Genomic DNA, 22504 nt, shown 5'->3' with positions numbered 1-22504 from the left:
TTCTGCACATTAGCCCCTGTGGTGCCGCGTTTCAGATCTGTGGCCTAACAGTGTTGATTATACATGGATGTAGTTACTGCTGAACTGTGCTGGCACACGGCTAAGGTAGTTTTCTTGCTCTCCACCCTCAGCAAGCAGGCTGAGGATGGGCAATAAATTGAGAGGGCAGACAACCAGAGCAGGTAGGCTAAACTGACTCAAGGGCTATTCCACACCATGACAGTGTGGTCAGCACTACAGGGAAAAGGAGGAGGAGGAGAGGGCACTAGAGGTTATGGCAGCTGTCTTTCCAGGTAACCATGCTGAGGGCTTGCTTTCCAGGATACGAACAGACATCTGCCTGCCCATGGGAAGTAGTGAAGAGATGTTTTATTTTGCTGCATACACAGCTTTGTTTCAATTACTCAACTGCCTTTATCTTGACCCAGGAGTTTTTACCTAAAATAGTATATTTCGTCATCTACAACTTTTGCAGAGAGTGAAAACCTCTTCAGCCCTTTAAACTTCTTCATTTGTTTGTCACTTTCATTGTAGCGGCTCTCACAAAGGAAAACATCATTTTCAGAGATTTCTGTTGGTCTGCAGGAGAGGAAGTCTTTGAAGGACAGAACCACACACTTCCCTGCAGAAATGAAAGAGGTGCATAAGAAGGCAGCCACACTTGCAGACATTTTACAAGAAATGTGGGAAGTTAAAGGGAATCTGTAAGATTCCCAGTATTGGTGCAACTACACATACACACCCTCCAGCTGATAGCCCTATGACATATCACCACTCACAAGAAACCTACGTGCAACTTAATGCACCTTTGGGACATTTGTAAAGGAGAAAACCTGCAAAATAATAAAAGCTCACAATCCCTAGTCAGTTAACAGCTACAATGCACAGCATTGTAAGTACGTAACACAGTCATCATCTCACACAGCAAAGCAAATTCCAACCTCCTTTTGGAGCAACTCTTCAGGTAACATATACCAGAATAGTGATTTCTGCTCTCTGGCTGCAGACAATGTTCACTTTGATGTTACACGTGTAATTCCCTCACTGTAACAAAGCTTCCTTGCAGTGAAAAATGTCACTACAGGCCCCAAAGACAAGGATTAGAAATGGACTCAGTATGGAAAAGACATACTTGGAATCAAGCCTACATATTGCTACACAACACTTCAGATTGTATAGGCAAAGAGAAGGAGCGGTTGCTGGACTGCAAGTTGTCAGCAATTACCCAAAATGCAAGTCATTGGGCAGGTCTCCTCCAAGTTACTCAAAAACACTTCCTTCTTGTAGAACATTTTTGTCGGTTCATGCTCAGTTTCTTCAGGATGTATAAAGATTGGACCAAAGAAATACGCAGCTCCATCTCGTACCCACATCTTCTCAATCCTGCAAAGAAAAATCAAATCACTGACATAAATGGAAGGCCACTCCTCCTACATGAGACAGCTGGACACACCATTGTGCACTGTCAATGAAAAATGACTGTATCAACTTTTTATTAGGTGGCTAAACCTCTACTTCAACCTAGTAAGAGCTTGTAACATTTAGCTTCATTCAGAAGAATTTTTTTTCCCCACAATCTTTAATACTTTTTGTAACAAGCCCATCACTCATCCAAGTCATCTTTATAGACACAAATAGCAAGTAAAGAAGTTGCACCCACCTTCCTACTCGAGGTCGCACTAACCCATGTGACTTTATGAAGACACAATCCCCAACCTTAAGCCACATATCATTGTAGCAGAGCTGTTCAAAGTAATGGCAACCAGGCTCTCCATTGGACATTTCTACTGGGACATCTTCTTTCTCCTGCAGAAGAATATCCAGTTAGAAACTTGCAGAAAAAAAAAAAAAGAAAGTTAAACCCATCAATACAGATGCCAGGTGCAAGTAAAAAACTTGACTCTATCTTTACGTTACAGGTAAAAGCTAAACAGATCTGTACATGTGCAAGTGAGTGGTCTTGAAATTTAGAAATGAAATAGCAAACCTAAAGATCCTCTCCATGGATGTTACAAACTTTCTCATTTCACAAAGCTGTAATTTTGCCAGAACAGTAATTTACAGGTTCTTCTTCTTGCTCTTCTACTGCTTCAAAGTTAACTAAGCCTAGCCAAGCATTGACAGCTTATTTTGGCTTGTTTTAAAGCATACCAACATGCTTTAGAGGCAAGAACTGAGTATATGGGCAAGTTTAAACACACAGGAAGTTAGTGGCTTGGTTCTGATGTATAATATGAACACTCCACATACTGCCTGCAAATGTATAGCATCTGCCCTATCTAATTTCTTGCTTTCTAATCAAAACTCAGGTTGTGCTTCATTTGACTTGCCACTCTAGGACTTTGAAAAACACAGGCTATCTCCAAGATGGGGGAGGAAAACACCCTTTAAGTCTCTTGGTAGAAATAATTCTTTTGTTATGATGTGAAGAAGTAGAGCAATTATACTAAGTTTCTGATTAAAGCCACCAAGGAACATGCTGGGTAGTCAGTTCTGAGGTTTTGTTAGAGAACTCATTGTAAACATAGATCTATTTTATGGTGTTCATTTCTTACGGTTCTAAATTTATTTTAGATAAAGTTAATTCAATTTTACTGAATATATTTAGGTAAAATGTGTTGCTTTTCTTTTTCTAAATACAATAAGATAAACCATTTTACTCATTACATCAGACAGAAATCTTCTTAAACATTTTGGCAATGAAGTGCTGTCAATCGTAAGCAACAAACAACAAAATACTAAGTATTGCTTACTGCTGCCTGGCTACTATTTTACTGAGATACTACACAACAAAGCATTTCAACACTGCCATGAACTAAAATGAGAGTCGTAGCTCTACTGATTCTTTAGGCTTAAAGCAAGCATTAAAGTGCAATCTTCTTTCTTGAAGTGGTAAAAAATCCCACCAAAACACAACTCCTTCTTAGGATCACAAGAAAGCATTTACAGAATGCAGCAGGTCTGTGCAGAGTTTGATTTTGGTTTGGTCTATTAATAATCTATTTACAAATGTGTACAATACAATTTATAATGGAAGCATTGTTTATTTATATTCTACTGTGTCATGAGGGCTCTTATTTTGTCATTTGTTTAAAACTCAAACCATGTTCTACTTGTTACCTTACATTACCTTTTCAAGATGAAGGATGCTTTCCCCCACCTTACTATCCTCCAATGTTTCAGCGTGTTTCTCCTCCTCTATTTTGTCTGTATTAGCAAACACAGAAGCAACACGGACCACAGGCAGGGGCACGTCTCGTGGTACAAATCTCACAGAGCTCACAGGCATAGTCCACAGTTTAATCTTTTTAAAAGACTTTGTCTTGGCAGAATAACGTGACTCACAGACATAGACATCCTCATCTCTGAAGTTTTCAGGACACAATTTAAAATATTCCTGCAATAAGTAAATAAACAAACAGTCAGCAACACATACACACATCCTCCACACACAGTGAACTCCCCCTCATAGATCCTGGAGTTTTCCTATGTTTCTATTAGAAACACTTTTAGACTAATGAAGCCTTTCTACTAAGTTCAAGTTTAAAATCCAAGTTATATTAAAAATTAAAAGCAAACTGCAAGAAATCCCATCCTTAGAGGAGCTGAATTCAGTACAGGCTGTCACATGAGAGAAGTTAGGTTTTGTCTGTTTACCAAAATGGTGCATTAGAAAGTCTGAGATCTGCAGCTTAATATCACCTTTACATTTCTGAGCTTTGACTTGGAAAGAGAACATAATCACCAACTGGGAGCAGGAGTTAACTCCATGCCCTTTGGTATGTGACCCTCACACCCATTCACGTATCAGCCGCTGTAGTGCTTTATTCCATGCAAACCCACTACCTAAGAAAAAACCTGAGTCAGGTATGCTGCAAACAAGCCAAAAACCCTCAGCACAAGGATGATGTGGAACCAAACTTGAGACAGAAATGGAAGACTTAATTCTCCTACTAAGCCATCCCAGACTCCCTCTATACCTAATCTAAATCTGCATGCTTATATGGGAACCTTTACCTACAATTTCTCTGCTACATGTTCTGAAAAATATGTTAGCTGATTAACTATTGACCACACAATTCCACAAATCAGCCAACACCAAGAAGCACCATCACTTGGGTGAACTACATGACTCATGAAGTGAAGAATACAAACAGTACTTTTATTTATTAGTAGAACGTCTATGAGCCCAAGAAAATAGCACAGAAGGTAGTATTTGTTTGCAAATAGTCTGAATAGTTTCTCACCTTAACAAACATGACCACACATTTGCCTAAAATTTTGTTAACAGGAACTTTATTGTAGTAGTCACTTTTAAAAACCTCTTTCTCCAAGAATTTTCGTGTTGCAAGATGAAATGTTTCATTAGGTCGATAAAACCAACAGCCATAGAGCCATTTCTCTCCTTAAAAAAAAACAAACAGAGAAGAAAAAAAGTTACATCTTTTCTAGTGCATGAGCAAAATTAGGTTGCTTTAAAAGTCTGCCCATTGTTCTTTCCCCAGTAGAATCTGACCCCTCAAAATAAAGGAAGAATGAGTTCGTATGCATAAATCTTGATTTTCAGGCCTTGAAATGGCATGAAATTCAACACAACAATAACCAGATTATTTGAAGAATTGCTTCTTCTGTATTATGCTGTGACAAATGCAAGCTGCTAGCAATGATTTATAATGAAGTTACAACAATGAACTATTTTTCTACATCAAAGAATATCTGTAAACTGAATCGGAATAAAAAGTTATATTCGCTTTTTCCATCATAAACAAATGAACACTTTAAGAAACATTCAACTGGCCAATGATCCCTTTGCTCAAACACACTGCATCCAACTGAGTAAGCAGGACAGGCTACTAAGGAGAATGCCCTTGATCTTGGCCACTAATGCCACTCCTACAGTCCTTGCATTAGGGATGTTAAAGAGCTATTCTCTTTATCTGGCTATTATTTGCTGGTTATTCCCTTTACTATTTGGTTTAGGCCTGTTTTACATGGACTTATCTCAGTCATTTTTGAACCTGCTGATGTTATGTGCTTCCACAAGCTGCTGGAGAAGCCAGGAGGTTCACAACCCACTGTATTAAACAGATAAACAATTTCATGTGTTTTAATCTGATTCATCAATCAGCGTCCTCCAACTCTAGTACTGCTGGATTTGTTAAACACTATTTCTGCATTCAGTTTATCTACCCAATTCCATGATTTTGCAAACCTTAATTATAACCTGCCTTGCATTTCTTCACTCTAATTTTAAGAGTCATGGTCTTTTTAATCTGTCCTTATAATACATCCATTCCATCTACTTAAAGTAATAAAAAAGCTAAAATGGTTAACTCCACTATAGCCCACTGTAGTTCTCATCAACTGTAGCCTCCACAATTGCTGAGGGTACACCATGCTTATTTGATATTCCTGTCATATCTCTAGCCTTCCTGACACTTAAAGACAAGTACCTGCTGCAAACATAAGGCATCACTGGCGAAGAAAAAACAGAACAGTGTTTGTAATGATTGTGAAATTTAATACAGTCAAGTTCTGAAATCGAGCTGTTCTGTGGCACTTTTGCACTTAAAACATGTGCACCTTTGGTTCAGATTTCTCAGCACAGGGAAAAACAAAAAATCTGTTCTTCTGTCCCCAAACTACAAGGGCCCCATCCCACTTAGAAGAGCCAGTTCTCTGGGATGCTTACAACTACGTGGGTTGGTAGAGATGAACGACAAAAAGGCATGGGATCTAAGAACCTTCTATTTGTAATGTTCTTTGGTACAAAGCAACTCAGAAACATGAAAAATATTCAGCAGTCCACACATACTTCTGCAACTAAAATGAGTAACATCTACGCAGAAGGAGCTCCAATTGGAAGATTAAACAGTAATAAGAAGTTTCACCATGTTGTTTTCTTACAGCAGACACATCCTTACCAGCTGAATCTTCCCACAGCCTCTCAATACAGACTATGTGAGGCTGTAAATTGGCTTCAGCAGGCTCCACATATACATAATCTCCTACATGGTACATGCTGTTCCTGAAGCTGCAGTCCTGGCTGTAGGTTCGGTGCAAGCTTGACAGCCCAGCAGATCCAGAAGAATCTTCACTCTTTTCAGCTTCTTGTTTCAAGGAGGAAAAATAATGTGTTAGTAATGAGCATTTTGACATTAGTCAAGATTACTGATAGGAATGCTCTCATCCTCTGCTGAGCGATTACAAAATCCTGGGAAGACAACCACACTATTAAAGTCCCTTCAGAAGATGAAACTGGAGCAAGAGCAGAGTATACATCATAGAGGTAAATTTTCCAATTAATACATTTAAAAAATCAATGAAAAGAAAAGCAGTTACCTCTCTTCTCTTCTTCTCTTTTGAGCTTATCCTCCTCTATTTCTTTGGGCAGTTTTTCCTTCTTTTCCTTTTCTACATCATTGTGAAGATGCTTGGTGGTATAGCTGAGGGCAGGTGAAAGGAGAATCTCTCCATTCTTACAAAGTTCATCTCGAATTTTAATGAAGAACTGCTGAAGTTCAACTGCATCCTCATAAATCTCTGAATCAGTCCTGTACAATACATGTACAACAGGACAGGAACAGTTTATGCAAGAGTCCCATAGGATTCTGAACACATACTCACCAGTCACCACATTTGTGACAAAACTAAAGCTTCACTCTACCAATACATTTCTGTGCTTACTCACAATAAGCGACACTGAAATCTGAAAATTTAAGTAATAGCAGATTATTAACAAAACAGACTTAATTACCCATACTCCTTTCAGTCCATGTTTTTTACCTCCTCTCCTTCCAAGCCAAGATCTCACCTGCACACCTCAAATTTTCTCCTAACTCAAGTGAAACCCTGCAAGAATTTGCAATTGTTCGTAGTTTTTGCACACAATTACCATAACTCATTCAAGTGCAACTGCTCCAAAAGAGTCAAGCAGCTGGTGAATGGCTCCTCCTGTTCATTTCTTTTGCTTGAAAATTAGCACAAACCAGGTTTTCAGGAAGTGTGCCCTTGGAAGATTAATAGTAAACTTATGAAAGAAAACCAACCTCTTGGTTTTAATTAAAAGCATATATTACACTAAAGACCTGACAGAGCTTCTGAGAGTTAGTCTTCTAAAAGCTCCTATCAAGGGAAGCAAACTCCCTAAAATCTTTCAGCCTTTGTCTAACATACAACATACGAAACCCATATGATACGATGAGGATACCTGAACAACTGTGGTTTCACTCACCTGTTCATTCTCCTTGCCCTCTCCAAGACCTCAAACATATTCTCCTGGAACAAGTCCAATCTCCTATAGCGATTATTTTCAACATTTTTTCGAATAATATCAAAAGTCAAAGGAGGTTTACTTGGGAAGCTAGGATCAATAGCAGGAATCTCAGCTAAGGAGTCGCTGTAGCACCTGCCCTCATCGTCCTGGTGGCTCATAACAGATACAAAAAGGTTATGGATAAGTTCCTGTATTAGCAAAGTGACATTGGGCACATGAGAATCCTCATCTCCTTCTATTTCTCTCCGAGTTTCAAGCAAAACTTTATGCAGGACCAGAGCATCTTTATAAATCAAAGATTCCGGCTCATTATATGTGCAAGCATTATTGAACATCATTACAAAGTCCTCTACCATGGAATCAATGTCCTGGTATTTATTTGCCATCATATGGCTTCTGATCTTTTCCATGTCAACGGGCTTTTTTATGGTTACATAATAGTCGGGAAGTTCAGACCGAGAGGGCAGCCTCAGGAAGATGGCACTCAGCCTCCTGCCTCGCTTATCTGTGTAATTTTTAACTGCTTCATACACTTCATTCAGCTTCTGCTGCATTGGTGTCATGTATTTCGATTTCTTAGGAGAGATACCACTTTTTCTACCTAAGCAGACAAAAACAACAAAAAAAAGAAGAAGAAAAAAAGAAATCATTACAAAACCAGAGCCTGAACACTGTTTTGTCTATCTCCTTTCCATTGCAGAACTGCTTGTCGAAGAACCACTTTATTGTCTGAGCAGAAGACTCACAACATGATGCCCATTCCAAGTTGCATCTTTCTTTATTTTTATAATTGTGGGAATTTGTTTTTTTTAAACTTTGGGTTTGTCAAACACAGAATCACATTACTATGTGGTCCACTTACTGTAGGTCTCATAAGGTGTTTCAAGAATAGAAAACACCTTTTAATAACCCAGTTAATAACTCCACTAAACTCGATTTAGTCATACTAACTCTACATGAACTATTAAAAATCCACTCATCACTAATATTAAGCTTTCTAAATATTAGCAGGTACCTTTACAACAGGTTTATGCCAAATTTGAGAGGACTGTTAAAAGGTACAATGTAAAATAAAGCCTCCCACAGGATTATCAGAACAGCGTTTTGGTCAGTTCGGGAGCTCTCTAACTGCACTGCACAGTCTGCCTGCAAATTCCTGACTTTTGCCTTGCCAAAGAGCTGCACATTTCTATTTTCAAGAGGACTGTGTGCAGTTATTTCTTTTGTGCAATGTTATCCATCTCAGTTTGTCAAGTTCCAAACATGTATTAAGGGAACGAAGTATTTGAGTAGCAGCAAATCTATTTGTAAAGGCAACACAGGAATAGACATTGTTGAAAGTTTTGTTTCTGTTCACGGCTTCCAGTTATTTTCCAAATAAACCTCATATTTCTTTTAGCATTTTGTGAAAATCCCAGACGTTTGACCAGGGAAATTAAGAGCTTTACCCAGTTTGAGAAGCACCTTACTTGTAAGCATTCCCCTTAGCACACATGAAGTGTGCCAATCAAGGGCTACAGAGCACATAACGCAGCATGTAACATTTGGATAGCATCACATGACAAAATGTCAGTCACTTCAACTATTCCTAAGTTTCCTTTAGGTTACTTTTCCTAGGAAACACTACAGACAATAACTACACTCTATGATAAGAACATATACACACACCACTGCTGTCATGCCTTTGAAAGACAATTCTACTTTGCATTTGTCAGTGTAAATTTGCAGGTCATGTCTTCCGTTCTAAAAGGAAGATCTGTTAATCTGTGCTGTCACTTTTTGTAAGTGTTGAAATGAGACATAGCAATGTAGGAGGTTGCCTTACTTAGCTTTAGTTTAGGGGATGCAACATCATCATCTTCAGCTAAGGGTCCCAGTTCTTTCCTTTTTTCTTTAAGGATCTTTTCCAGCATATGGGCATCATTGTATACCTATTAATCAGTAAAGTAATCAAAAACCAAACCAAAACAAGGTTTACTCTGTTTGGGCTAGTTTAGAACTAGCCCCCAAGAAACACTTACATGTTAGTTTGAAAAAGCTGAATGCAAAACCAATCACCTAATTAAAAAAGGGCTTATTTCTTACAGACTTGCACAGGTTAAGTAAGCAGAATTGCTGAACACCATCTAAATAGGGGGGGACATAAATCTTGCACAAATTATCCAAATTAAGCTGCATTTCTATCACAAAGACTACAAAATGGCAAGGCACAACTGTTTTACCAACTTCCTCATCAAACCATTATGCTGAGTAATTAAAGACATCTTCAACTACTGTGATTCCAATAAGGTACAAAGGACTAGAATAGTCCTCCTGGGCCTTCAAATCCAATTCCAGTGAATGCAGCCTTGTCATAAAGTCTACATGGTAGCTGACACAGTTTCTCATCACAAAGACTGAGATTTCTTATCACCACTCCGTTCCACAACGTCAAGATTGCCAGCTGAGAAACATCACAATATAGAAAGACTCCACAGTATATTTGTAAATGGAAAGCATATTCCTTTAAGGCTCCTTTTGGTCGGCTAAGCAAGCCAGGTCTTCCAGTGTCATCTCCTACCCTCTCCACTTCTGTGAAAACAAAGCTGGTTTCTTTCCAAGACCTCCTTTCTGAGAGGTTTTGAGATCCAAATCACGTGTTGATGGCTGCTCACCATGCAAACACCTTCACGTATGTAATTAACTGAGGGTGAATAATGTGAGCTTAGTAGCCATCTTTTTTTTCTTTAAACATATTAGAAACAGGCAGGTGACAATCTTTATAATGGAGAAACAGGTTTAGCTATCAGGAAGTTAAGCCTAACCTTCACAAGGGAGCCTGTTGCATTTCATGTTTATGCAACCACAGTCGAGGACAGAATCTAAAACATCAGCAGAAAGTCCCATTTCTACTTTAGGTCAATAAGCAACTACAAATAATGTGAGGAATAGTCAAAGCTGAACCATCCTAACAAAGAAGCAGAAAGGTTAAGCATGACTACAGAATCCAAACGGTACCTGAGAGCCTTCCTCATTATAATGCCTTGCATTTCGGAACATGAGCTTCATGTCTTCAATCATGGCTTCCTCTGCTGCGTACTTATCATTGCGGATGTTGTGTTCTATCATTTTCAAGTCCATGGGCTCCAAGATAATTTTATAATAGTCTGGATAGTCCTTTTTGGATGGCTTAACCATAAAAAGATCACAGAGCCGTCTGCCTGTGCCTGGCTCTCGAGCTTCCAGAACTGCATTGTATAAGATCTTCATTCGTTGCTTTCGTATATTCTTTTTACTGTGAGGTTAAAGAGAAGAATAAAATGGAAAAGAATCAATGTCAAGGGCTCTTTTCCCCACTTCCCACACTCATATCAAAATGACATTCTCCTCTACCATCAAAAAAAGGCAACAACCACCTAAACACAAACACAAGAAGCTCAGCATCAAGACAGTGTGCAAGAAACACAGATTTGCTTGCAAATAATGACAGCACAATAACCATCACCCTGCTAAATGAACAGGAAACCAACTTCAAGATATGTTTTTTCTCTCATTCACCTCAAGTTTAAGTGTTCTATAGAATTAAACAACTAGTTTGCAAAAATATCAAGGTCAAAAGGAGCACTATGCACTTTCTGGGTGCAGAGGAAATAGATCAGTCAGGACTAGGTGTCTGTATCCAAGACTTCCAGATACAGGACAAACAGAGAAAATTCCCTCAGCCAATGTCTTCACAGCTACCTCTGCTGAATATCAAAGACTTGAGCTATTTATTTTAGAGCAATTCTGCATCATCTTCAGCACCAGATAAAAGAAAATAAGGATATCAAGAATGTAAAGAAAGGGCTGAACTGCTTAAATATCCATCAATCACAGTCAGAAGGCATTAGAAGTCAATAAAGCTCATCAGAAATGCACACACAGCAGAAAATGGCCATGCACTTGCTGTCACCACAAACCCTATGGTCATGCCATGTGTAGTTATTATGGTTGCATCAAGAAACATGGCAGTACAACCAAGACATAGCTGTGGTCAGCAGGAGCAGGGAGGTCATTCTGCCCCTGTACTCTGCACTGGTCAGACCACACCTCGAGTACTGCGTTCAGTTCTGGGCCCCCCAGTTTAGGAAGGACACTGAGATGCTTGAGCATGTCCAGAGAAGGGCGACGAGGCTGGTGAGAGGCCTTGAGCACAGCCCTACGAGGAGAGGCTGAGGGAGCTGGGGTTGTTTAGCCTGGAGAAGAGGAGGCTCAGGGGTGACCTTATTGCTGTCTACAACTACCTGAAGGGTGGTTGTGGCCAGGGGGAGGTTGCTCTCTTCTCTCAGGTGGCCAGCGCCAGAACAAGAGGACACAGCCTCAGGCTGCGCCAGGGGAAATTTCGGCTCGAGGTGAGGAGAAAGTTCTTCACTGAGAGAGTCATTGGGCACTAGAATGGGCTGCCTGGGGAGGTGGTGGAGTCGTCGTCCCTAGGGCAGTTCAAGGCAAGGTTGGATGTGGCACTTGGTGCCATGGTCTAGCCTTGGGCACTGTGGTAAAGGGTTGGACTTGATGATCTGTGAGGTCTCTTCCAACCTTGGTGATACTGTGATACTGTGATACTGTGAAATCCTTACAGGAATGGTAAAAGTTATGGCTTAATATTCTCTTTGACAAACAAAAGATGCAGTGGTGCCATGGTCTGCAGGAACGACAGAGGTGCATACCTTTTCCTTTTTGAGCTTCCAGTATCAGATGTAGCGGAAGAAATCATGCTATCCCCATCCTCGATATCATCTCTCCGAGCAAGCTCCTTCTTCTTTGCCTAAGTAAAGGAAAAAATCTCTGAAACCAAACTCACTGCTGGACATTTCCAGAATAGTACTAGCCATCAGAACAGATCAGATCCACAAAGAAAGATGCAACTACAAGATTCTGAGATTAAACCACCGTTCAACTATCTCCAGTGTTTTTTTAAATACAAGCTGGCCTACACAAAACTGCAGCATAATTTTACCTAGCTCTCTGAGAAGTTTTTGAGGAACCAATTTGAAAACAATGCCACTTCAGACTGAAGCACTTCACTGGAACATTTGAAATGTTTATCATCCTCCCAATTATCTGCAATTCCTGAAAAATCCTACGTCATCAATTTTATTACAACTTAATTAGGTTAGGAGTGATAGTAAAGAATAGAAGTGACTGAGAGAAATCACAGAACGCAGAAACATGCTGAGAAAAAAGATGTGCCATGGTGCTGCTCATTCCCTGATGCAAGAAAATCTTACTGCACATAAAGATCTAGTATAAAATTACTTTGGAAGAATATTCATTAGGAAAATATATTCATATATGGAATGAAATCCTTTTGATGGCAATACTCCACATACCTGCATAACCTGCTGCATTTTCAGTACTCTTTTATAGATGGCAGAATTGGGAACATTGTAGCGCTTGGCATTTTCAAACATCAAGTTCAGATCAGCCTCCAACTGATCTAAGGTTTCATATTCATGGTTCTTCAGTTTGGTTCTGCAAAAGCAAAATATTGATCAGATATTTCACAAGCTACATGTTGCAAAACAGTTCTTCTACATCTTCATTTTCATGATAAATCAATACCCAAAGAGCTCTGATGACAGGAAATGTCTTCTCTTTTTCTGAAGCTACAGTAACAGCTTCCAGTTGTAACTACAGTTAAATTCCCAAAGACTGATTTTAGTAATTCTGAAAGCTGCCCTTTTGGAAGTTGTGCAGACTTAGGTCCTGCTTTCATACTTGGATGAGATGTGGTAGAGATGAGGCAGAACCACAGCCTGCTGAGACTACTACAGTACACCTCAGCTGCGATGCGTAGGGCCACTGAAATCAGTGTGATAGGTTAGCTCCACATAGCCACAAATGCTACCTTCTCCATATATCAATTACACTCAACTTCAATAAGAATCAAAAGTGCCCAACACCTTCCATGGCAAACCCTGCCCATTTTTGCCTTCTCTTCAAACCACCTGGCTGCTGACTGGTGCTATCCGCAAAGCACATTTCACATGAAAGGACCTAGGAAAATATTAATAACAATAAAAGTTGGGTTTTTTTTCATATGCTGGACAGATGAATCACTGCACTAAGTCCTTCCAGAAAGGAAAGTTCTAGACAACTTTTATAAGTCTTCTGACAACATTAAACACAAGAGAAAACAGTTATCTGTAACAATGAAAAAAAGAGCCACCACAAATCTCACCATTTCAGGAGAACCTTAACAGATTCTGGTGCAGTGAAGTGTGATGTTTAGATTCCTGTCACAGATCATTGTCCAAAAGGACACACATTCATAAGATCAAAGCATTTAAATCCTCAAATGGTAGATATCCCACAAACCCAACTGTGTTGGGCACCACATCCATGTGCTTTGCAAAATCTCAGCATCCTGGAGTGCATGACAGCAGGCATGCCAATATGGATAGAAATTTGAATGCCCACGTTTTAGGAGAAAGCACTCCAGGGAATTCCCTGGCAGCATATGGTGTTGAAAACCTTGATCCACTTCCCTTGTGGGTCATACTTAACACTAAGGAAAGCAGAAAGGCAGCTGTCCCCCTATGGCGAATTGTCTGTCTTGCAACAGATACAGAGTGTAGTTTTCATGGAAGGTTTCTCTCAATTGCATCCATTTATACATTATCTGAGTCCATACTCTTTGGTACACTCAGACAAAAAGTTTACTGGCAACTGTCAGTGACTTCTCACTTTCCATCAGGTACATTTTGTGCTTCACTCGAGACAAGGCATTTTCATTGCCAAGTCAACAGTTGTACTAAAACATAGGCAGAAAATGTTTTAAAGCCACTGATGGCCATATACCAGTGTGGCAGCTCCATAATTGGTCTCCCACACAGGAAAAAGACCTTCTGACAGGTTTGAAAAAACAGAAGAACACCAAGAAAGCACCATTCTTACTTTCTGATTTAAGAAAGACACTGCTTATTCAACTATACCATGTCTAACAGTTTATATTATGTGACAGCTGATGTTTACAGACCTATGTACAAGAGTGGATTACAAACACATGATTAGTGTTAGGTCCAATCCTCACTCACTGAATCTGGAGGATCAGCTCTCCTGCAGACAGGGACTAGAGCCCCAGTGGCCACTGGGCAGGCAGCTATGGCCACCTTAATGCACTCAAGACCCTGATACATACTCATTCTATTAGCTTATCTTGGACCACCAAAGATATTGATCTTTTCATTCATTTATAAAGCTAACAGCTGCACTCTTGAGACTGATGAACCTCTCATGTCTCACAGTACTGCTTACTTCAGTTCAGACTAGTTACATCATAAATTAATATATTTATTCTCCACATTTATACTGTCACCTAGACAAAAGGGGTGTAACTGCATTACTGTATTTCTACAGTTCTCCTTTCTGAACACTATCAATTTAAAAAACATGGCACAAGAAGTAACCAACCCATCACAATCAAGGAAAGAGAAAAGATGGGAGAGGTCTGTAGAAGGTTTCATCTCTGCTGCCCACCTAGCTGTCAGAATTATATGGCAAACTTTCAATCACACTACAAATGCAACTCCATGGAAAACAAACCCAAAGGCAGCCCTCTACAAAAGATAATCAAAAGACTGATGCAGACTGAGCCGAAACAAGAAGCAACCACACCTAGAGGAAAGATGGTACATACTGCTTTAAGTATCAACCACCTGACCACAAGATAGGATTCTGGAAATAAAAGAAACCCTTGAATAGTGTCTCACTAGATGTAGTTTGCATTCTGTATTCTTACCTGATCTGCTGCAATGAAATAGGTGCTTTAATCTGCTGATAGTAATCAGGATACTTTTTCTTAGAGGGTAAGTGGAAAAACGGTTCAGATATGAGCTGGCCCTGATTATTTCGGCAACTTCTAACTGTGTCATAAAGCTGATAAAGAGGATTAGAAGTGTCCATAAAGGAAGTAATGCTCTCAGCTTCAGATTCTCCCTCTTCATAACGAGCAGCAGCTGCACAGAGAGAAAGGAAAAAATGGGAAACTCAGCAGGACAACTCATAGTGGGTAAAGATCTAAACCAGGAGAAAAGGCAGTCCCTCAGCTGATGGTGTTCAGCCACTTTTTGGTAGTCAAATACGTATCTCAGAAAAAGACATCACAAATCTTGTAAGCCTTATGTTCACAAAAATAGCACTTTATCTAGGTATTGCAATCTCTCTTATCAGATGAGACTTCACCTCTGTCATTGGTTAACACACCCCTGTCACCTACAAGTGCTGGTAAGTGCTCATGTGAGACCATGCAAGGGACTATTCAACCACACACTGCCTAAACAGCAGCTAGGTCCTCATTCACCCTTCAAAGCATTAACACAAAGTACTTGTGCCAAGTACATCTGGACATTGAATTACTGCCATTCTGCTGACAGGAGCTTACTGCAAGAATACAAACTGGCAAACTATTTTTCAAAACCACCCAGCCAACTGGCCATAAAAAAAAAAAAGTTCATTTTTGCCTAGGCATTAAAAAGGTGACTTCAAAACTTCTATAATCCTTTAGACCACTTTAATCACAGCTGAATTAAATATCTGTGAGGTTTAGCAGAAAGAGACATTGAAGCCTGAAGTTGCCCCTCTAATATATTCAGCAAAATGAAGGAGAAAGAAGTGTTTAGAATTATTATATAATGAGCACAAGTAAGTCATAAGAAAGTATCGAGACATTTTATAGGAAACTTTTCTAGTTAACTCTATGAAGCATGTATTATTCTTTAGGGTTAGGATGAATGGAAGAAATGCTCTGATGAGCTAATGCTTCCTGCAGATGAAGTTGGGAGAAACATCACATGAGCATCAGAAACACAACAGGGATAAAAAACACACCAGTAGTGGAAATACAGGTTGAGAAGCACTAAATGGCCACTCCTTCCACATTTCTCAGTAACACAAAAGGTGTCATCTGTACCTTGCAGAAAGGCTTAACATATAATCTGTGTGGTTTTGCACATACTAGAGCTAAATTACAGCCCTCTCATGATTTAAAGTTTGAAGGAAAGCTTGGCAGACAACACACTGGGAAATGCAGTTACACAAAAGTTCTCTTAACACTCACGCCAAGTTTCCAGCTGGCATTTTCATTATTGCTCAGTGGTGGCTGGCAACGTTTTAGGCTTTCTATCCAAGTTCAGTAAAGACATATTGAAATGGTGACAAAGCCAAGAGACACTAAATGCATAACATAGTACTATCATTTTTCCTCAAGTCTGACATTGCAGATCTAGGTGAGCATATGATGTATGAGACCTACCAGACAAGTCAGATGCAAGCGACAACACAAGCAGATCTCAGTAGGTGTGCAAACACGTAATGAAGATGTTAATTACTGCTTCACAGAAGACAGTCAAAAGTACCCTAATTATGTGCCTGTTTGTCAATCAACATCACTTAATGGCTCAGTATCTACTATGCAGTAGCCAGCAAAGCAAGAGCTGGACACAATAACTCAGGTAGAAATAACTCAGTGGATAAAGCACTGTGGTTTTCCTGTACCAAACACAGCATTTATCTCCCTGTTCAGGTTGATAATGGCTAAGAGAATGCTATCAGTTTAAGTTTCCAAAACACATTATGCAGCAAAATACTGACTTTGGGTTTGTTTACTCAAACACTTCGGTATGTTTACTCAAACACTTCGGTTTGTTTACTCAAAATGTTTAGTTTTGAGTGCTCCATCAGAAAGTAAAGAAACAGAAAAGAACAAGCAGAAGAACTTGTTTTTATGAAAGAGAAAACATAACAAATCAGTCCAGTATCTTGCTGTTCCCTGATGTGTGCCAGTCAGAGACAAAGCAGTTCTATATCCTAAATAAGAAAAACACTGCCTTTGTAGTAAATGTAGAGCACAAAAAATTCTCTAGGTAAGAATATACATAAATTAAATAAGCACTAAAAAGAAAGTGTTTACCATAGCCTTTGTAAAACAGCTATAAACATTTTCACTACATATCTTCTTTAAAAGCAATGTGTCAAACATGACATATTTTCACATATGTAGAAAATATTAACATTCTGCTAATATCAGTTATTTTAAGAACTGAGTAAGAATGCATCATTCATTTAGACAGAAAGGTTGGTATTTGCTATGCAACAATCTAATGCAAGACTAGATTCTTTAAGGTGCAGTAGTACCATGTCTTATATCCCCTCCAAGCACGCACTAGCAGTGGAGAGTAAGACAGTTATTATCTTTCCCTGCAGCTTTTATCACAACTACAGCTGGCAGATAGAGGAAAAACCTCTGCAGCAAACTGTAACCACAAAATACTGCCATTCAACAGGCCCAAACAAAAGGTATTTCCTGCTGCTCATCCCAACTGGCTCCTAATGAAATGACAGCATCATAACAGAGTGATGTTTAACTGACTTCACTGCAAAAGGAGGAAGCTATCTGATTCACAGCTGGTATCAGGTAAAAAGGCATAAACCATATACAAGTACTCTTACTTGATGATGAGGTAGAAAGAGCAGAGAGACTATTTGAAAGCACAGGAAAGAAAATTAATCTTTACTCAGCAAGTGATTTACTGTAAACAGTCTACTAAAGCACCCAGACGACAACAAATGCTCATGTCTGAGGACAGATGATAGTAAAATCAAAAGCAGTATCTAGTCTTAAAACATTCCTAAATGAAATAATAAATAAAATAGCTTTGCTTACAAAATTAAATACATGGTTGTGAGTAACACATAATGACCATCTACGCCTGCATTTACAGATGCATAACGAGGAACAAGGGAGCTTCAGATACTGCTCAGAGAATCATAGCATAACATAGGCTGGAAAAGACTTCCAAGATCTGCAAGTCCAACCACGAACCCAGCACTACCAAGTCCACTGCAAAACCATGTCCCTAAGCACCACACCTGCACATCTTTTAAATACTTCCAGGGATGCCCTTGTACATTTGAGCTGGCAATCTTCTACAAGCTTCATCGCACCACGACAAAAATTAGCAGCTAACAATCACACTGAATCAAGTTAATAAAGACTCCTCACACCTTCCAGAAAGCAGCTGTTCTGAAGCAGCAACTGAACTCTGGGCTAACCATGAAAATAAACACCCCACAATACTTTTGCTTGCAGCAAGAACAAAAACAGTCAAAGAAATTCTACAGTATCTCCATGCCCTAGAAAACAGTGGTGAGTACAAATAAATTGTATCATGCTTGGTAAACACCCCAAATATATATGCTGAAGAGCTGCATCATTACACATCAACATATAAATGGGTAAACAAAAAATGAAACATGTACAAAAACACTTTGGAAACCTGTTCCAAGACAAATGCAAGGAAGTTACTGAGAATGTGATTATCAAGGCCAACCCAGAATAATTTATGACCAATACAGAAATGTGTGCTATAATCCACATATGAACATGAAACAACAGCGTGCCCAGATGGCCAAGGCTAACAGCATCCTGGCCTGGACCAGCAATGGTGCAGCCAGCAGGAATGCAGAAGTGATTGTGCCTCTGTAATGGGCACTGGGGAAGCCACACTTCAAATACTGGCTTCAGTTTTGGGCTCCTCACTACAAGGACATTAAGGGGCCATAGCAGAGCAACAAAGCCAGTGAAGAATACGGAGAACAGGCTTGGTGAGGAACAGCTGAGGGAACTGGAATTGTTTAGTCTTGAAAAGAAAAGGCTGAAGGGAAACTTACTCATTCTCTATAACTACCTGAAAGGAGGTTGTAGCAAGGTGTATGTTGGTCTCTCGTCCCAAGTATCAAGTGATAGAGTGAGAGGAAATGGCCTTAAGTTGTGCCATGGAAGGTTTACATTGGATATTAAGAAGAATTTCTTTACTGACAGAGTGGTCAGCTATTGGAACAGGCTGCCAGGGAGGCAATGAAGTCACCATCCCTGAAGGTGTTCAAGAAGCATGTGGACATGGCACTCTGGGACATGGTTCAGTGGCCATGGTAGTGTTAGGTTGATGGTTGGACTCAATGATCTCTGAAGTCTTTTCCAACCAAAACAATTCTATGACTCTATAATGCTAAAGCATACATTGTGTGAAACTAAGGATGCTGTATGAAGGCATGCCTTCTTGTGTCCTTTTGTTTCACAGAAGTTTTCATGCAAGACGTCATGACTGCTAGGCTAGACCAGATATTTCTACATTAATTTCCAACATTTATCTACCTTTACACCTTATATAGATTATCTTTGGTCTAAAAAATAAAAACTGACAGGTACTTAGAAGATCGAATAGCACATGGGAGCAGAACAACTCTGTGAGAGCAAGATTTCCCTCAAACCACTGCAGCACTATAAATCTCATTTACTGAAAGCACCATCCAAGTCTTTTCCAGTATTATTTCTTCTGTTTCATAGAAGAGGAATAAAACCAAGCAAGAGTTTCCTAAAGTTTGGGAAAATATACTTAGAAACACACACTAAACTCAAAACATGCATTAAGTCTGGCCTGTCTTGTCTTACCAGCTGTAAGTTTATACAGTCATGTTTTAAGGAAACAGGGACTAGATATAACAGAATTAAATGCTGAGTTTGGAAACACTGCAAAATATTTTTAAATAAAGATATCTGAACATATTAGGAACTCTACAGTTTTGCTTATTCAAAATTTTTCAAGAATTTAAGAAAAATACATGGAGAAACTGCAGTTCAGTTCCTACCAGCCAAAGCTGCATCCTCATCACTTTCTGATCCATATTGCAATGCCATGGTTATTGCTGATAAACGATCCCCTTGGGCTGATCTTTTGTTACTATAAAAGAGAAAAGTTAAAAAAAAAAAGGCAAGATTAAAAAAAGGGTTATCAGGTTAACCATTAGGGGTCACCCAGAGTGTAAGCAAACAAGGGAAGCTCATGACTGTTGTCCTCATTATCAGGAACACACACACCAGTGTGCACAAAAACACTGAAGCCCTTAACAAGAGAAAACACTAAAGATCCATTAGACTGCTTCTACTCCAAAAGGTGGTCCAACAAACAGAAATACTGGACACACAGCCAGAAAGCTAGAACTCAAGCTAGCTATCTTCTGGCCTATCTGGAATAGCAAAGTATAAGAATTAGCTAGGGGAGAAGGGAGATGATAACAAGTCCCTCACAATTAATAACTTTGTTACATGACCCTGTTTTATATGGATTAGTCTACATGAAGGAATTCAGCACACTAAAAGCTTCATATGCTACCTCCTCATCCCATTCCTCCATCCCAACCTTAGATATATTCAGTGCCTGTATGTGAAGCAGCTTCCCTCTGCTTTTTTGGGTGGAGTAAATCAGTGTCCACACTGATGGACTCAAAAGATTTCTTCAGCACCCTTCTCTTCCTCCCTTTTGTCCCAAACCTGAGGCAAAGCATTTTGTATCTACACTGCAGACTATGCCTGAGAATCTTTTTTTTCACTAGGCCAAGCCTTGCACTGTGGGAGTAAAGTGAGGATTGGGAAAAACAGATGGGTTGCTTAAAAATTATACCAATGATGTACAAATGCTCAATCCCTTCAGGACCCTTGCAATTGCTCTCTTAAACCATGATTTCAGAGTATACACATAGGGCATTAGGTAGGTTTGAAGACAGTAACTCATAGACAGTAAACACAAGACCTCTGCTAAGTACCAACATACTCAACTGATGACAAACAGAGTAAACCAGAAAGCCTCTTGTAACCCAGACTACTCAGCTAGTTTGTCATAAACGTATCCCAAATGCAACACTTTCCTTTCACAGGCTTAACTGGTTTCCACCATCTACCTCTGAATTATTTAGTCCCATTTATTATTTCAAGTCTTCAAATGTATTTTTTCTAGGTTTACAACACATTCCACAGATTTTTTTTTCACCTGCCTTATTTTGCAGTGAAGCTTAATACACTGTTCTTCCAAACATTTCTAAGGAAATAATTGCAGACAGAGCATTTTGTGACAGGTGTTGTGAAAAGTTAATTACAAAACCAAACACGGACATGTAACTGTGGCAAAGCAGCTCCCTAAATTGTACTTCCGAAATATCTGACTGAAATCTATTTGAATCTCCAAAGTATCTGAGCCAACGTTGACAATAATTCTCTGCGAATACTAAAAACATACTAAATTTTAGCATTTCCATAGGGTGATGTCTCAGCTTCTCCTTCAAGTCCACAATTTACTTACCGGTAATATTTGTTAGAAGAATTTCTCTCATCACCAACACTGCCTTTACCCTGTGAGGAGGGACCTGTCAGCTTGGAAGCAGTCAAATTTGATGGAGTCCTTAAGGCAGAAGAGACAAGCCAAGGAAAGGAGAAAAAAAAGAGGCCCACCTTAGACCCAAGAAAAGGTGTGGCAAGGATAAAGCTTCTTACAGAGTTATTTTGATAGATCAGTCAAAAGGTTCAGAGACAGAGGTAAAATATTTTAAAGCTAAAAGTAATACTAGAATACTTAGTGCTTTAGCATTAATATCCATTTTGCTTATAAAGTCAGAGGAAGGTAACATTTAGATTGAGGATTAATAGCTGTACACACAGCTCAGCCTACAACAGCAGTGAAAGCAGCCAACAAAACATTCCTTAGCATTCAGATAAAACTAATGACACAGATCCAATCAAGTTTTATCAATAATGAGCAAAATCAATGTCAAGTTGCTTGGCAGTGCACATTATCAAGCCACTTTAATTTTGCCACTTTATTTAAGGGAGGACAGTTAAATGCACCAACAAAAAGCAATTCAGTATGACAAAGGAGACAATGAAATCTGCAAAAAGAAAAGCACGGATTTTGACACAGAGGCAACACAGCTGTAGAACTGAGGTTAGGTTAGTAGCGTTATGATACATTTGAGCCTGATCCATCAGTGACAAATATAAACCAGATGTAAATTCAGAAGAAAAATAGAGGAAATTAACTTTCATTGAACGCATGGGGGTATTCTGCCAAAATCAGCAGTAGGTAAAGGAGACTCCTCTTTGGGACAATGAAGCTGTTAGAAAGTCAATTAAAGATTTTGCGATGCAGATTCAGTAGAAAGAAACAAAAAAAGAATAACAGTTTGACAAAAAATGCAATCAGTAAAACGTAGAATAGCAGGCAGAAGTACAGTTTTCACCATACTTTTCTCTTGCCCCCAATTTTTTTGCATTTAGCCCAACATTACTGCAGCCTGCTTCAGGGTCTGCAGGTCTATCGAGAAGAAAGCAGGTAACAGAACATCAGAGACATGGCGACCGACAAGTTGAAATGGGTTGGC

General features: G+C 39.3%; 1 protein-coding gene across 16 annotated transcripts in view; it reads right to left on the bottom strand.

The window, feature by feature from the left end:
- Positions 1-22504, bottom strand: part of PBRM1 (polybromo 1) — a 56068-nt gene that overhangs the window by 21349 nt on the left and 12215 nt on the right. For 7 of the 16 annotated variants that reach the window (XM_064156542.1, XM_064156550.1, XM_064156553.1 and 4 more), the window contains 15 exons: positions 21430-21528; positions 19943-20034; positions 15036-15252; positions 12625-12766; positions 11962-12059; positions 10274-10550; positions 9102-9207; positions 7235-7877; positions 6343-6554; positions 5925-6110; positions 4248-4405; positions 3131-3397; positions 1661-1806; positions 1226-1383; positions 439-622 (listed from right to left, as the gene is read on the bottom strand). In XM_064156542.1, coding sequence (XP_064012612.1) covers positions 439-622; positions 1226-1383; positions 1661-1806; positions 3131-3397; positions 4248-4405; positions 5925-6110; positions 6343-6554; positions 7235-7877; positions 9102-9207; positions 10274-10550; positions 11962-12059; positions 12625-12766; positions 15036-15252; positions 19943-20034; positions 21430-21528 — 2985 coding nt within the window. The remainder of the gene's footprint in view (positions 1-438; positions 623-1225; positions 1384-1660; positions 1807-3130; positions 3398-4247; positions 4406-5924; positions 6111-6342; positions 6555-7234; positions 7878-9101; positions 9208-10273; positions 10551-11961; positions 12060-12624; positions 12767-15035; positions 15253-19942; positions 20035-21429; positions 21529-22504) is intronic. The other 9 variants (XM_064156545.1, XM_064156551.1, XM_064156555.1 and 6 more) reach the window with 3 other exon arrangements.

This window comes from Pogoniulus pusillus, chromosome 16 (genome assembly GCF_015220805.1).
Source record: "Pogoniulus pusillus isolate bPogPus1 chromosome 16, bPogPus1.pri, whole genome shotgun sequence".
In the NCBI taxonomy this organism is placed as follows: Eukaryota; Metazoa; Chordata; class Aves; order Piciformes; family Lybiidae; genus Pogoniulus; species Pogoniulus pusillus.
This window is presented reverse-complemented; position numbering and strand designations above follow the sequence as displayed.